This window comes from Balaenoptera borealis, assembly GCF_965194805.1.
Source record: "Balaenoptera borealis genome assembly, chromosome: 2".
Lineage (NCBI taxonomy): Eukaryota > Metazoa > Chordata > Mammalia > Artiodactyla > Balaenopteridae > Balaenoptera > Balaenoptera borealis.
Window position 1 is genome coordinate 110739303 of NC_138867.1, and position 15611 is coordinate 110754913.

Here is a 15611-nt window from a genome sequence, read left to right on the forward strand (position 1 = left end):
GAGAATCACATGGGTCTGGAACACATGGTGGGCTCCCTTTTTGTAGTAAATGGCACCTATCCATTGGACATATAAATTGTTCAGGGTCTCAACATGAGTTGAAAAACAAAATGATAACCAAAAATACTTTCAAGTCACATAAACATGTTTTGAGGGAGCATGTCAGAAAAATATACTTGAAGCCTATAATAATATTTTCTTATGAAAAAGGAGTGATAATGAAAGTGGGGGCAGTACAACTAGTTAATTGGCACAACACGCCTGCTAAGAACAGTTAGAAAAGTTGGACAAAATAGAAAAAAAATGTTTTAAGTCATCAAAAAACTATCAAGGCTGTGAAGATCTGAAGCAATAATGAAGATCTGTGGCAAGTTCAGCATTTCCCAGTGCTTGACCCAGCATCTGCTGATTTCAGAAAAGGGGATGATGAGCTGAAAAACTGAGTAGTGCCACCATGACCTTTGAAGTTAGAGAAGAAAAACTTAAGTCTAGATAAATCTTCAGTGTTTTGGGTTGGGATTTTAAAGGCCTATATATATATCCTCAGACTAAAGATAAACTAAATGCAGACTGGGATAAAAGTTCAGTGTTAAATTATCTCAAAATATGAAAATGGTTTATGTGATTTTTGGATTGCTAGCACCCCTAGCTGCCTGGCAGAAGCAAGCTTTAATTCTCTCTGGAGGAATGTAATATTGTCTGAAACCCTAGATTATTTCTGTAATTTCTTTATACACAACATCCATTTGGTCAAAAATAACCAGGTACATCAGGAGAAAATTCAACATGATTGAAATGCAAGGAAAAAAAAAAAAAAGACAACAGACTCATAAAGGATCTAGATTATGGAGTTATTGGAGACAAACATAATAGTAACTGGTAAATATGTGCAAGGTTATAAAAAACAACACTGAGAACTCTGGCAGAGAACATGAAGATAAAAAATGAATTTAAATTGTAAAACTGGAAAAAAAACCCCCAATAACTGAAATAAGGAATTTGCTGCTGAATTTAACAGTAAATTAGACATAGTTGAAGAAATAATTAAAAAATAGGACACTAAGCTGAGAGAAAATTCCAGAATGAATAAAAATATCCAGGTCAGAGAAAGCCAAATACTGTACCTAGTCACATCATAGCAAAACTAGAGAAAAACAGAGATAGAGAGAAGAGAAAATTATAAAGCAGCTATTAGAAAAAGGGTAGATTATTGTCAAAGGAACAACGAATAAGACTGACACTTGATTTCTCAACAATAACAATGGAAGCCAGGAGACAGTTTTGTTATCTCAAAATGTTGAAAGGTAAGTGCCAACCAAAGTTATGCCTTAAGAATGAATATTGGGCTTCCCTGGTGGTGCAGTGGTTAAGAGTCCGCCTGCCAATGCAGGGGACACGGGTTCGTGCCCCGGTCCGGGAGGATCCCACATGCCGCAGAGCGGCTAGGCCCGTGAGCCACAACTGCTGAGCCTGCGCGTCTGGAGCCTGTGCTCCGCAACGGGAGAGGCCGCGACAGTGAGAGGCCCGCGCACCGCGATGAAGAGTGGCCCCCGCTCGCCGCAACTGGAGAAAGCCCTCGCACAGAAACGAAGACCCACCACAGCCTAAATAAATAAATAAATTTAAATTTCAAAAAAAAAAGAATGAATATTAATTAAAGACATTTTTCAAATAAACAAAAAGTAAGAGATTTCATCACCAGTAGACTTGCGCATAAGGGAATAATAATCAGTGTTCTACAGGAGAAAAAAACCCCAACCATATGAAAACTTTGAAATGCAGGAACAGTAACAATATCATCATGCAGGTAAAGCTAAATAAATACTGACTTTACACAGTAAAGTACAATAACAAAACAATACAAAAACAACAATAGTATCGTGTGGCATTTAAAGGCATGGAAACAACTGTATATAAGTCGGGAGGTGAGTAAATGGGAATTTAAATGGTCTAACTTCTTGCACTGCCTGACACACAGAAAAGTACTAATGAATATTACCTGAATTAATATCAACAAGTATAAATATATTGGGTTGGCCAAAAAGTTCCTTTGGTTTTTAAGTAAAACTAAAAGACATTTTTCATTTTCACCAAGAACTTTATTGAACAACATATTCATCTTTTTGTTCCACTACCTTCTGCCATTTTCCAGGTAACTTCATAATTCCACCTTCCCAAAGTTTTTTATCTTTTTGAGAAAAGAACTGTTACAGGTGCCTTTTACAGTCTTCCAGGAAATGGAAATTTTTTCCATTAAGAGAATTTTGTAAAGACCGAAATAAATGGAAATCCGAAAGTGCAGTCTCTGGTGAATATGGCGGATGAATCAGAACTTCCCAGCCAAGCTGTAACAGTTCTTGCCTGGTCATAAAAGAAACATGTGGTCTTCCGTTATCCTGATAGAAGATTATGCATTTTCTGTTGACTAATTCTGAACACTTTAGGTCGAGTGCCGCTTTCAGCTGGTCTAACTGGGAGCAGTACTTGTTGGAATTAATCATTTGGTTTTCCAGAAGGAGTTCATAATAGAAGACTCACTCCCTTCCAATCCCACCATATACACAACATCCATCACTTTCTTTGGATAAAGAATGGCCTTTGGTGTGGCTGGTGGTGGTTCATTTCGCTTGCCCCACGATCTCTTCTGTTCCACATTATTGTGCAGTATCCACTTTTCATCACCTGTCACAATTTGTTTTAAAAACGAAACGTTTTCGTTACGTTTAAGTATAGAATCACGTGCAGAAATATGGTCAAGAAGGTTTTTTTCGCTTAACTTAGTGGAACCCAAACATCAAAGCAATTAACATACCAAGCTGGTGCAAATGATTTTCAATGCTTCATTTGGGTATTTTGAGTATGTTGGCTATCTCCAGCGTGGTATAACGTTGATTGTTCTCAATTAATGTTTCAATTTGATTGCTATCAACTTCAACTGGTCTACCCGACCATGGAGCAATGTCCAGCGAGAAATTTCCAGCACGTAACTTCGCAAACCACTTTTGACACGTTCGAGCAGTCACAGCACCTTCTCCATACACCGCACAAACCCTTTTGTGCGTTTCAGTTTCATTTTTACGTTTCTTTAAATAATAAAGTATAATATGCCGAAAATGTTGTTTTTCTTCCATCTTCAATATTAAAATGGCTACACAAAAATCCACCAATTTTGATAAGTTTTTAAAAAATGCACGTTGACATGACAGCTGTCACGATACAATCTAACAAAATTGTTTCGAATGAAGTGAAAGACAACTAAGAGCTACTAGAGCCATCGTACAGAAAAAACCGAACAAACTTTTTGGCCAACCCAATATAATGTCTAGTGTAACACTAGAAAATTAGTAAAACACTGTATAGTTAGCAAGTTAATGGAGGAAAAATACCACTCACAAAAATCAATTAAGGGGATTGCAGATAAACCACATGGCAAAGGGTTAATAAATTAGGTTTTTAAAACTAAGAACTTGCTGTTCATCAAAAGACATCCTTAAGAGAGTCAAAAGGCAAGTCACACTATATACAGGACTTACACAAAATTCTTAAAAAGTATATTAGAAAAACAGAACCTTATAAAAAATAAGCAAGACACTGAACTGATAATTGTCAAAAGAGGACGAATAAATATACAAAAGGGTGTTCAGCCTCATTAGTAATCAGAGAAATGCAAATTAAACCACATCAAGATACAATTACACACCTACTGGAATGGGTAAAAATAAAAAGAATCAATTTACCAGGTGTTGGTGAGAATGAGGAACAACAAGAACGCTAGTAACACTGCCAGTGTTCCACTTTAGTAGATTAACCTCAAACTACTTTCCAAAGTTGATTATATGAATATCAGGACCCATAAATTTCACTGTGAATTATACTGAACAAAAATGCACGTGCACTACGAGATATGTGAAAGAATATTCATAGCAGCATTATTCGTAAACAGTGGAAACTATCAAATGCTCATCAATGGATTGGATGAATCCACTCTATTGCATTTATGTAATGGAATGAATGCTAAATAGTTTTGAAAATGAAGTACAGTTACACTCAGAAACATGGAAGAATCTCATCTCACAAGTCTAATGTTGACCAAAATAATCCAGAAGCCAAACCAACATGGAAGAATCTCATCTCACAAGTCTAATGTTGACCAAAATAATCCAGAAGCCAAACCAAAACTAAAAAAAAAAACATACTCTGTGATTATATAAAGTTCAAGAACAGGTGAAACTAAACCACAGTATTAGAAGTCAAGACCCTAGTTATCTTTGGGGAAGATGAAGGTGGTAACTAGGAAAGGGCGTGAGTGGGGGTGCTGGGAGGTAGGCAATATTTTATTTCTTTGACTGGATGTTGGTTGCATGGGTGTTTGCTTTGTCATAATTCATTGAGTTGTTCACTTGTTCTGGGTACTTTTCCGTATGTGTTTAGTAATTAAAAAACGAAGTTGGAAGGAAAAATATTACTAAACAAAACAATAAATAAGATCAAAAAGTCTGATTTTGGTTGTAAGTCAACTTTAAGTTTGAATGCATTGGGTAAATACCTACATTTGTTCTTGTCAATAATGTGGGTTTTGGTTCCTAAGATTTGCTGCATTTAACTGGGTAAAGCTTTAGTGACTTTTAATCAATAGGCTGGAAAATACATTAAATACATCACAATTATGGAGAATTAGCTGAGGCTAAATATGCTAATTTTCAAATAACTTTTAAATACCTTCATGTAGAAAAGTCATATCTTTCTTGACAACGGGGAAGAGTGGAATAATTGGAGGCTGCATGCTTTGACTACTAAGAATATTTCTATATTTTGCCATGTTTCTAGATGGATCAAAAAGGTCTTGTAGATCTTGGAGGTGTTTCTCATACTTGCTTGGTAACTTTTCCCAAGTACCTCTGAGTCGTGCTACAGATGCCAGGTTCAAGCCACTGCCGAAGATGAGAATAAAAACATTAGAAAGGGACTTGTGGGAGAGAAAGGACTCAGGTCAGGAAAGTGTATAAACCAATCTTTTCTAATAAAGGTAAAATAAGCAGGGACAAATTTCAATGTGTTGAAATAAACAAGAGAACCATGAAAAAAAAATAAATAAAAGGGACTCCTTGATCTTAAGGAAAACTTCCTTCAAAGGAACTACATTACTTGCCTACAGTTGTATACCAACAGCCTTTGTTTTGTAGTCTGCATGTAAATCACAAATATAATAATTCCATAAAATAGGCATTTAACTTAAATATAAACTTCAAGTATCACAATGTTTTGTTATTTGCTTAGAAATAACTTTATGGACACATTATCTATTTGAAAGTGGTGTAAGTAATAACAAGCGTTATATAAGAAGCAAGGCAAGTTCTGGGGCTGAAAACCTTCTTTCCTTGAGATTTTGGCCACTCATGTCCCTGATTCCAATACTTCCATATCCCTAGATTCTAATCCTGTTGTCCCTCAGGCCTTCATATATTCAATGTCTCCTCTCTATAGGATTTTAAACAAACTCAGATAGTCCTAACTTTAAAAATAATGCATGCCAATTAGGCTACAACTCCTCCTCCCTATCCCTTACCTCTATACTACCATCTCATAGGTATGCTGCTGAATGAATAGTGCAATTTTCTTACCAGTTAATCCCTCTTTTGTTCTCAGTCACCCGACTTTTACCAATACTATGGTATTTAAAATGTTCTCTTGACTTCTGATTTTAAAGTGTGGAGTTAAGGTATCTTTGTTCCCTCTGCTTCTCAGAAATCATCCCAAACAACTACAAGGATGAATAACAGGAATGCAAATTTCATCTCCACCAAAACTAAGAGATATCTGTAACTCCTAAACACATTAGAAAGGCTGTCAAAAAATAGTCAAGGTCAACTTTGAGCATGCAAAATGCTGAAAAAGAATGCCTGCAGCTGAAGATGTCAATGAAAGCTGGTAAAGCACAGCTCTCTGAAGCAGGGAACTCACCCAGAAGGCAAACCAGGAATCCCCTATTTGGAACAACACAACAGAGTCCATAGGCTGACAGAATTAGGAGAGGGTTGGACTCTGTTCTTTACCAGAGAGTGTCAGGGAAAGTAAGATTAACACAGTACACACAGTGATATAACATCTTGGCAAGAAGGAATTTAACAGTAACACAAGAAAGAAGGGAGAAACTGAGTTGTAAGCAGCCATAAAACTGCCAATTTTCATTTGCTGGAGAGAAGTAAAGGGTAAAACAATTCACATACAAGCTCTATTTCTGCTAGCCTGGGACACTGCCCTGGCTCTTCTCCCACATGAATCTCCTGCAGAGAGATGGTATAGGAAAACTCATGTCATTCAAAAAGAAGGAATGAATGCCAGAGCTATAACATGCTGCTACAAGGAAAAACAAAGACTTAAAGATCATAAAGCAGGAAAATGTTCCAACAATACAATAAAAACTGGGACTAATGACTCTAGCCATGATTTCAAATGAACTAATAAAGTAAACAAAGAGTAATGCAGTGATATACGAGTTTAGGGAAAAAATATATAAGTTGATAAAAAAGTTAAGTAAAGTTTAGAAAAGAATGGAAGAAAAAAATGCAAACAACAGAGAAATGAAGGCAACACTGGAACCTACATAAAGAAAAAAAAGACACTGCTAAAACCTTGGGCAAGTGACTTAAAAGAAAGGATTAACAAAAGCAATCAATGGAAATGGACAGAGCTGAAAAGAATAAGAGAGAAAATAATGGATATGGAAGACAAAGGAGATCTAAAATATATATAATTGGTATCCCTGAAGAAGGAAACGAAAATAATGGAACTGAAAAAATATTCAAAAGTACACTTTGAGAAAACTATTCAGAAACAAAAGAACTGAATCTATAGAATAGGTACCACAGTTCCAGAGAACTTGATACAGAACTAAATGACATGTGGAAACACCCATGTAAAGGTAAATGACTTCAGAGATAAGGAAATAATATGGAGAGTAAACTCAGAAACTTGAACAGCTATATAAAATGCTAGTTGTAGAGCCATTAGCTATGAGGTTCCCAAGAAATTACATGTTAGACAAGAATTTTAAAGGCAGATAAACTGACACTGAAGTTCAAAGGCAACAGAAAAACACTCTGAATATGCTCAGGATATATAATTCCCATAAGCCCTTGTGCAAGAAATGACTAGAAAACAAACTTCAACCAGGAGATGACTGGAGAGAGTGATGTCAGCATTATACTGTCATAAGACGACCCTCATTTTACCCCCTGCCCCAACAACAAAAATTCAGCATCTATCCAACAGTAAGTAGTGCCTCTGTGGGAGTTGTGAGACCCAGAATCACAGACCAAGGGACCTGAGAGGAGCCTCACCCACTGGTGTACTGGGTAACAAGCAGGCAGATTTGGGTACTGGCTGTGGAACCTACAGGAGACTATGAAATGGTTCTGGCCCCACTTAGCTGTGGTCTGGGAACACATGGAGAACGCTGACTTGGGTGGTCAGCTACAGACATGAGAACCTTTGTGAAGTCCAGGTATCCAGAGGAGAAGTTCAAGCACTCTGTTGGAGTATAACAGAACAGAAAAAAAGAGTGCAGATGCACTGGAATAGAAATAGCTTGACTTTGCTGGCATCAAGGAAACCACAGCTTAAGCCTAAACTAGACGGCCCATGATTTCTCCCACAGGGGAAAGGGAGAGCCAGTGAGTGAATGCTTGGCTGCCCTAGCAGTGTACGATGCTGCCAAAGACACTCATTCTGTCTTGTAGCATCCAGAGCACTAAAGTGGGAGCTCCATGACTGGGGGGAGGGAACAGATCAGAAGAGCAGCATATAAGATTCCAAGGGGTATTAAAGGGATGCGGTTCCTGCTAAATGCTTCTGGATTCCAACAGGAAGCCCATCCAGGAGCCACAGGGAAAACCTCACTTGTAAACCCCCCAACGTACCCAAGAGCACCTGCAGCTCACCATGCACAAACCCACACCTCCCCCCACTCTGCTACTGACTCCCTGTGCAAGGTCCCAAGAGAAAGCTCTGGTAGAGAGGAAACACACACAGGAAACAGGCCAGGAGTCTGTGGGCAAAGAAGAAACCACAAACCTGAGCTGTAGCACTACCTTTAGGAAAACAAAAAAGACACTATCAGCAGCTGACACAGTACATCCTAGGATACAGAGAAGACATACAAGCTTCAGAATTCTGCCACAAGAGGGAAAAGAAGCATGGAGCTGATGTATCCACACAATGCCTGAGCAAGCCTCAGAATCTATCAATATATCAAGAATGATGAAAGGTTTTTTATCCTGAAGGCAACTCATAAAACTCAGAGAAGGTGAATGCTATTTCAAATGCAAAAAGAGCAATGCAAAACTCCAAGTAACTTGAAAAATGAAGGAAACACGACATCACCAAAAGTTCACAATAATCAAACCCAAAGACATGGCGATCTATAATTTACCTAACAAAGAATCAAAATAGGTGTTCTAGGAAAACTCAATCAGCTATAAGAAAACAAAGACAATTCAACAAAATCAGGAAAACAATATATGATACAAATGAGAAATTTAACAAAGATATAGACATCACAAGAAAGAACCAAATGAATATTCTGGAGCCAAAGAATTCAGTGAATGAAATGAAAAAATGCAGTAGAGAGCATCAACATCCAGTAGACCAAAGAGAAGGAAAAATCAATGAGATAGAGGACAGGAACTTTGAAATAACTCAGCCTGAGGAGAAAAAGAATAAAGAAAGTTGGGAAACCATCAAAAAAAAAACCCCCAATATACAAACCACTGGAGTTCCAGAGGGAGAAGTGAGGGAAAAGGGGGCAAAAAGACTATTTAAAGAAGTATGGCTGAGAACTTCCCAAACCTGGCAAGAGATCTAGACATCCAAGCTCATGAAGCTAATTGGTCACCCCATTATTTCAATCTAAAACAACTTTCTGCAAGACACATTATAATAAAGGCAGCAAGAGAAAAAAAGACTGTAACTTACAAAGGAAACCCCATTAGGCTATCAGCAGATTTCTTAGCAGAAACCTTACAGGCCAGGAGAGAGTGGTCTAACAGTCAAGAGTACTCTATCTGGCAAAGTTATCCTAGAGAAATGGAGGACTTTCCCAGAAAAACAAGAGCTGAGAAATTCACCATCACTAGATCTGCCTTATAAGAAATGCTAAAAGAAGTTCTTCAAATGAAATGAAATGATGCTAACTAGTAACATGAAAACATATAAAAATATACAACACTCTGATAAAGGTAAGTATACAGTTAAATTTAAAAAACTCTCAACACTTAAATATAGTGGCATGTTAACTAGAGTATAAAGGTTAAAGGACAAGAGTGTCAAAAATAACTCTAGCTACTACAATTTGTGAATGAATACACAATATAAAAAGGCAAACTGTGACATTAAAAACATAAAAGAGGGGGTAGAGTTTTGTATGTGACTGAAATTTTATCAGTGTCAAATAGACTGTTATATCTATAAGATGCTTCATGTAAGTCTCATGGTAACCACAAAGCAAAAACCTATAGTGGACTCACAAAAGATGAAAAGGGAATCAGAGCATACCACCATGGAAAAGCACCAATTCACAAAGGAACACAGCAACAGAGTCAAAAAGTTAACAAGGGAATTATAAAACGTCCAGAAAACAATTAGATGGCAGTGGTTAAGTCCTTACATATCAATAATTACTCTAAAGGTAAATGGACTGAATTTTCCAATCCAATGGCACAGTTACTCATGAATAAAAAAAACAAGATCCCACTATATATCCCAGATCCTACTCAACTCAGCCTAAAGGATACAGACAGGCTCAAAGTGAATGGATGGAAAAAGATATTCCATGCAAGTGGAAACCAAAAGAGAATAGAGTTATTTATGTCAGACAAAATAGACTTTAAGTCAAAAATGGTAATAAGAGACAAAGAAGGTCATTATATAATGATAAAGGGGTCAACTCAGCAAGAAGACATAACAATTGTAAATATGTATGCACCCAACAGCACAGCACCTAAGTATATTAAGCAAACACCAACAGATCTGAAGGGAGAAAAAAACAATACAGTAATAGCAGGGGACTTCAATACCCCACTTTTAGCAATGGATCAATCACCCAGACAAAAAAATCAACAAGGAAATGTTGGACTTGAACCATACTTTAGATCAATGGACCTAACACATATATACAGGACATTCCATCCAACATCAGCAGAATACACGTTCTTCTCAAGCATGCACAGAACATCTTCCAGGACAGGTCATGTAAGCCACAAAACAAGTCTTAGCAAATTTAAGAAGACCCAAATCATACCAAGTATCTTTTCTGACCAGAGTGTGTGAAACAGCAAGAGGAAAAATGGAAAATCTACAAATAAATGGAAATTAAGCAACACACCCCTGAACAACCAATGGGTCAAAGAAATCAGAGGGGAAATTAAAAAATGCCTCTAAACACAGGAAAATGGATATACAACATACCAAAATTCGGTGGATGTTTCAAAAGCAGTTCCAAGACAGAAGTTTATAATTATAAATAATTATATTAAGAAAGACCTCAAATAAATTACCTAACATATGTAACCAGAACTAGAAAAAGAAGAAACTAAGCCCTTTGGGAAATAACAAAAATCCGAGCAGAAATAAGTAAGAGACCAGAAAAACAATAGAAAAGATCAATGAAACTAAGAACAGGTTTTCTGAAATAATAAACAAAACTGACAAACCTTTGGCTAGACTTATAAAAAGAGAAATAAATAAAATATGCTATTTAATTCCAGCCATAAGTGATTGATTTGCCTGTGTCATCTCTGCTGAAAAGTCAATATATCCTTTATATTCTGTAATGTATTTTAATATAAAATGTAAGAATACAAAGCAATTAACTTTACATGAACTATCGAAAATGTATATAATAAAACGTTCTTCATAACAAAACAAACCTCCTAACCAAACCAAAGCCTCTTAACCAAATCTCAGGCCTTTCTTATGCCCATCTTGGGGCTGCTGCTGTCTATCTCCCTCTCTCAAATCATTCTATTTCCTTGGCTTTAATGACACAATCAAAATTGTGCTCTCCTACTGTTTCTTGTATTGATCCTCTGTTTCTTTGGCTGGACTCTCTTCTTTACCTCCACCCTGAGGACGGTCTCTAAGGTATAGTTTTTAGCCCTTTACCATTTTCTTTGGACACAGAGATCTCTTCTGGTGTCAATCAATTTTTTTTTTTTTTTAATGGAATACTCTGAAACTGAGCCTATAACTCTCAGATTCTTCACTCCGTGCTTCCTATACAAATAGTTTCAATTTCTAGCCTTCTAAGTGTTTATCAATGGCATCTCTGTTCTCTTGTTATAGACCCAGCTGTTAAAACCTGTGAGGTAGGTGGTGTAATTCCTGAATTTCACAGATAAGAAACTGGTCTTCAGTATTCCCTTGACACGTGAGAGGCAAGATTCAAATACAGGTGCAGTTGATTCTAAAGGTCACTCTATTAATCACTATTCAATACTTCCTCCACAGTGCCTAGTTCAATTGCATCCACTGGTAAATTTCATAAAGGAGTTTCCTATTACCATGACAGATTTATGGTTAAAAAGTTCCTATAAAGATTCTAATTTTATCTCATGTATTAGGAACAAATCATAATTAATTTTTTGGAGGGTGTGCATGGATGGGATTAGTTAAGGTAGCTATTATGCTGCCATATACAAGCACATGGCCTTATAAATAGACCAAACTACCACTACCCTCCACCATTAAAATCAGACTTGCTTTAAGAGGAATCCCTCTGTTGGTCAGCATTGTGCTGGATGAGGGTCAGAAAATAAATTACCTAGACCTAGATTCTCATAAAAAGTGAAGAGAAAAAAAAAAAAAAAAAGTGAAGAGAAGGAAGAAGATTCCCAGGAGCTCATGTAACCATCCACACTTCCTGGGCTTATAAACTTTGAAGGATTTTTACAATTCTTATGGCCCAGCTTTTGTCTGAGTGGCAACACATTCACTGATACCTTGTATAGTCTGTGGGAAACAGGAAGAGGTCACCAAATGGCTGCTGTTATTACTGTTGCTGCTGTTGTCACTTCAAAATAGCAATTGTAAGTTAGTGCATTAATACCATTAATTTTTAGTGCATTAATTTTTCAGTGTCAAATCATGGTGAGGCAGGTACTGCCTGTTGCACAGAAGTCTGATGATAAAGACAGCTATTGGGCATACATCCAAGAGGGTATAATACCTCAAAGGGGGAGAAAGGAAGAAAACTGGGAAGGCAATCACCTATACTTACCAAAAAAATGTTTAAGTGACTGAAAGATGGAAGAAACAAAAAGAGAAAAAAACCAGTCTCACCAGAATGGAAAATATATTAAATCTAACAATATTTATATAAACACATATTAATTGAACTTTTCTTCTCCTAGCCATTTAATACCTAAGAAGAAAATCAGCTTCATGTCCAGTATCATGACAAAACCATAAAGAAATATTTGTACAAATTTACCTTATTATTGCAAACATGGAATTGAAGTTCTTACATTCTCGACAATGAAGTGCAATTTTAATAAAATGTTTAATAATCTTCATTCGTTTGAGCTGATTTGATTCAGTTAAAATCTCTGAGGCCACCCAGAATGTCTCTTGGTTTACAATATCTTCAAATTCTTTCAAGTGAGTATTTCCTGTTTTTGAATCTAACTTAAAAAGGTCATCAATATATTCAGTAGGCTCAATATTACGAAATAAATCAAAGTCCCTCATTGACAGCTGAGTGGCCACCTCAATAGTACTGAGCTGCAGCATGGATAGTTGGCTTTCCTTAATTAGTTCTTGAGCATCTTCATCCGAACACAGGGTTTCTGTTTCCATGTTATTTTTTAAATAATACCTAAAAGGAAAAAAATTGTTTTTATAAGTGATTTCACATTTATAAGAACACTTTCCCTCTTTATCACTGTTGTCAAAATATTATACTGTTAATAACTTTTTGCCAGAAATGTCAGCAGAATATTAATTTAAAGATAAGACAGAGGGACTTCCCTGGTGGCAGAGTGGCTAAGGCTCCACGCTCCCAATGCAGGGGCCATGGGTTCGATCCCTGGTCAGGGAACTAGATCCCACATGCCGCAACTAAGGAGGCCGCCTCCTGCCACTAAGACCCAGTGCAACTAAATAATAAATAAATAAATATTTTTTAAAAAGATAAAATGGAAAATTAACATTTTAAATAAGACTTTGAAGTTTTCCTCTTATTCCGCCATTTAACATCTATTGTTTTAAAGTGTAAAAATAATGTTGATTATGCTGTGAACTTAATCATTTTAAGAAACTACTCACATGACGTGTGAAGAATCATGTGTATATTCTTGAGAACAAAAGCTTTGTGAGGGCTCTATAAGGATACAGGACACATAATAGGTACTATACAAATACTTGTTCATGGACAGCATGAATAAACTCCTGAATCAAGACTGTTCACATCTCTACTCAGAAGTTGTTGCTGCACTCATTTCCTTCTTAACTCTAAATTTCCGAGAGAAGCAAAGAAGAATAAAACCCATAAAGGAGGGAAACTCTTCCACTACTGATTTCTCCCTTGATAAATCCAAAACCTCATTCCAGCAAATGGCACTGACCAGTAACCATAAAAAAGATCTTCATTTGCCTTTCACCTTTTTAGATGAACAATTTTATGGCACTTAAAAGCTAAGAGATGGGTTAAGTAAAGAATTCACAATTGGGAAATATACAGGGCTGTTGCTGCAGAAGAGGTTACATATTGCATCACATGTAGTTTTTACTTCATTCTTTTCTAACATACAACTTGATCTAAGCCTAAGTTTGCGCCCATCTATGTTTTATTGTCAAGGAACTATATTTCTTTTTCTTCTGCCTTTAAACTGTTCACATGCCTAAGAGATTACCATAAATAAGTGTTGAAACTCATACTATAGATAATAAAATTATATCTAACATTTAAAGTATGTTATGCTTATTAACTCATTTAATTCTCCTAACATTGCTCTGAGGTAGGTTCCATTATTATCATCCCACTGTATGAAGAGAAAATTCAGGCACAGAGAAACTAAATAACTTGCTCGAGGTCACATAGCCAGACCAGGGATTTGAATTTGGGCAGTCTGGCTCCAGGGTCCATGCTCTTAACCACTATGTAAAGCCAGCAAAGCAGCATTAACCCACTCTTTCTTAACAGCAACCATGATGGATAGTCATTTTAAGGTTTCCAAGGATCTCATCCTACATATGAATCTGGGCTCACTAAAAAGATTGCATTATTGTCAGAGAAAATCACCAGAGTAAAGAACAAATGTAGTACTAAAACTATCTTCTAGTTGATCAAATAATTTTCAGAGCACATTAAAAACATTTTTAAAAAGTTTTCCTGTATATCCATAAAAGGAAAACTACTAAGAAAAAGAATTATGAAAACTATGACTTCTTCTGCCCCAAGTACATACTGGTCATTTAAAAAGCAAATTTATAAATTAACATATATACACTCAGATACATACAAAGATATGGACCATCTAGTTTCCCCCTCTAAAAAACAGAGATTGGACTATACCAGTGGTTGTAAGACTTCATTTTAGCAGGAGGGCTAAAATATTTTAGAACACTATCCTCCCTTTCTTTCTCCCACTTTTGGGTAGCACTTATGAGTGCTAACACTCTAAGATTCTATTATACATAATTACAGAGACAACAGAAAGCTAAAAAAACAGAAATACATGTTAATTTTAGAGAGAACTCAGTAGACCTAAAAACATGATGTTCCTACTTAAAGTACCTCTTTTAACATGGAATCTTCAAAAACACATGTAGAAATAAGTACATTCATTAATAAGCACATTCACCTTCCATTGAGCTGAATTCTATCAGCTAATTTGGAGAATTGGTCCGGAAGTCTTCTCTGTTTTATGACACCCTCAGGAGTAACAGAAACTTCACAGAGAGAATATGTGTCAGATGCACCAGTCAAACCAAATTCATGAATAGCTTGACAAACAACTTCTTTAGCTGTAGTGTCTTTACAGATGATAATGTAGCAACTCTGTTGATCTGCTTTGAAAACTCTTATAACTTGATCAGGAATATCTGTATAAATACAAAAATATGTCCTGTTATTTTCCAGAAAATGGCTTTTAAACTCTTCAAAAAATAATTTGGAAGACAATGATCTCTCTAAACAGTAATATACACATTTCTATTTCAGGAGGTTAAGAGAAATCATTGCTGCATTTATTAATAAATAAATGTATCTTTTCAGATGACAAAATATTAATATATGTTCACAGGAAAACACCAAGAAAAAGAGAAAAATCAGAGTCATACTATGCATACGATTTGGAAGCCACGAAATCTTTGTTTATTATAAACATTTTTATGCCATTAAATATTCTTCAACAAAACATTTTTTAATGGAGGCATAGGACTTCACAATATGTATTTTATAATTTGAAATGATCCAAACCCTTAATCACAGACATTTACCTTGCATATCACTTTCCTTTATTATAAGTAACATTATGATAAATAATTGCCCCCACCCCAAACTCTCCCTGTAGATAAACCTTTGCAGGCAAGCTGATTATTTCCTCAGGGAAAAT

General features: G+C 36.1%; 1 protein-coding gene and 1 long non-coding RNA gene across 10 annotated transcripts in view; one reads left to right on the plus strand and one right to left on the minus strand.

Moving 5' to 3' along the window:
- The window catches only part of LOC309623702, a 248219-nt gene that overhangs the window by 41662 nt on the left and 190946 nt on the right, over positions 1-15611 (plus strand). The window lies entirely within an intron of this gene.
- The window catches only part of RAPGEF6 (Rap guanine nucleotide exchange factor 6), a 233864-nt gene that overhangs the window by 28734 nt on the left and 189519 nt on the right, over positions 1-15611 (minus strand). For all 9 annotated transcript variants that reach the window (XM_082380768.1, XM_082380767.1, XM_082380766.1 and 6 more), the window contains 3 exons: positions 14859-15099; positions 12488-12871; positions 4720-4931 (listed from right to left, as the gene is read on the minus strand). In XM_082380768.1, the coding sequence (XP_082236894.1) occupies positions 4720-4931; positions 12488-12871; positions 14859-15099 (837 nt within the window). The remainder of the gene's footprint in view (positions 1-4719; positions 4932-12487; positions 12872-14858; positions 15100-15611) is intronic.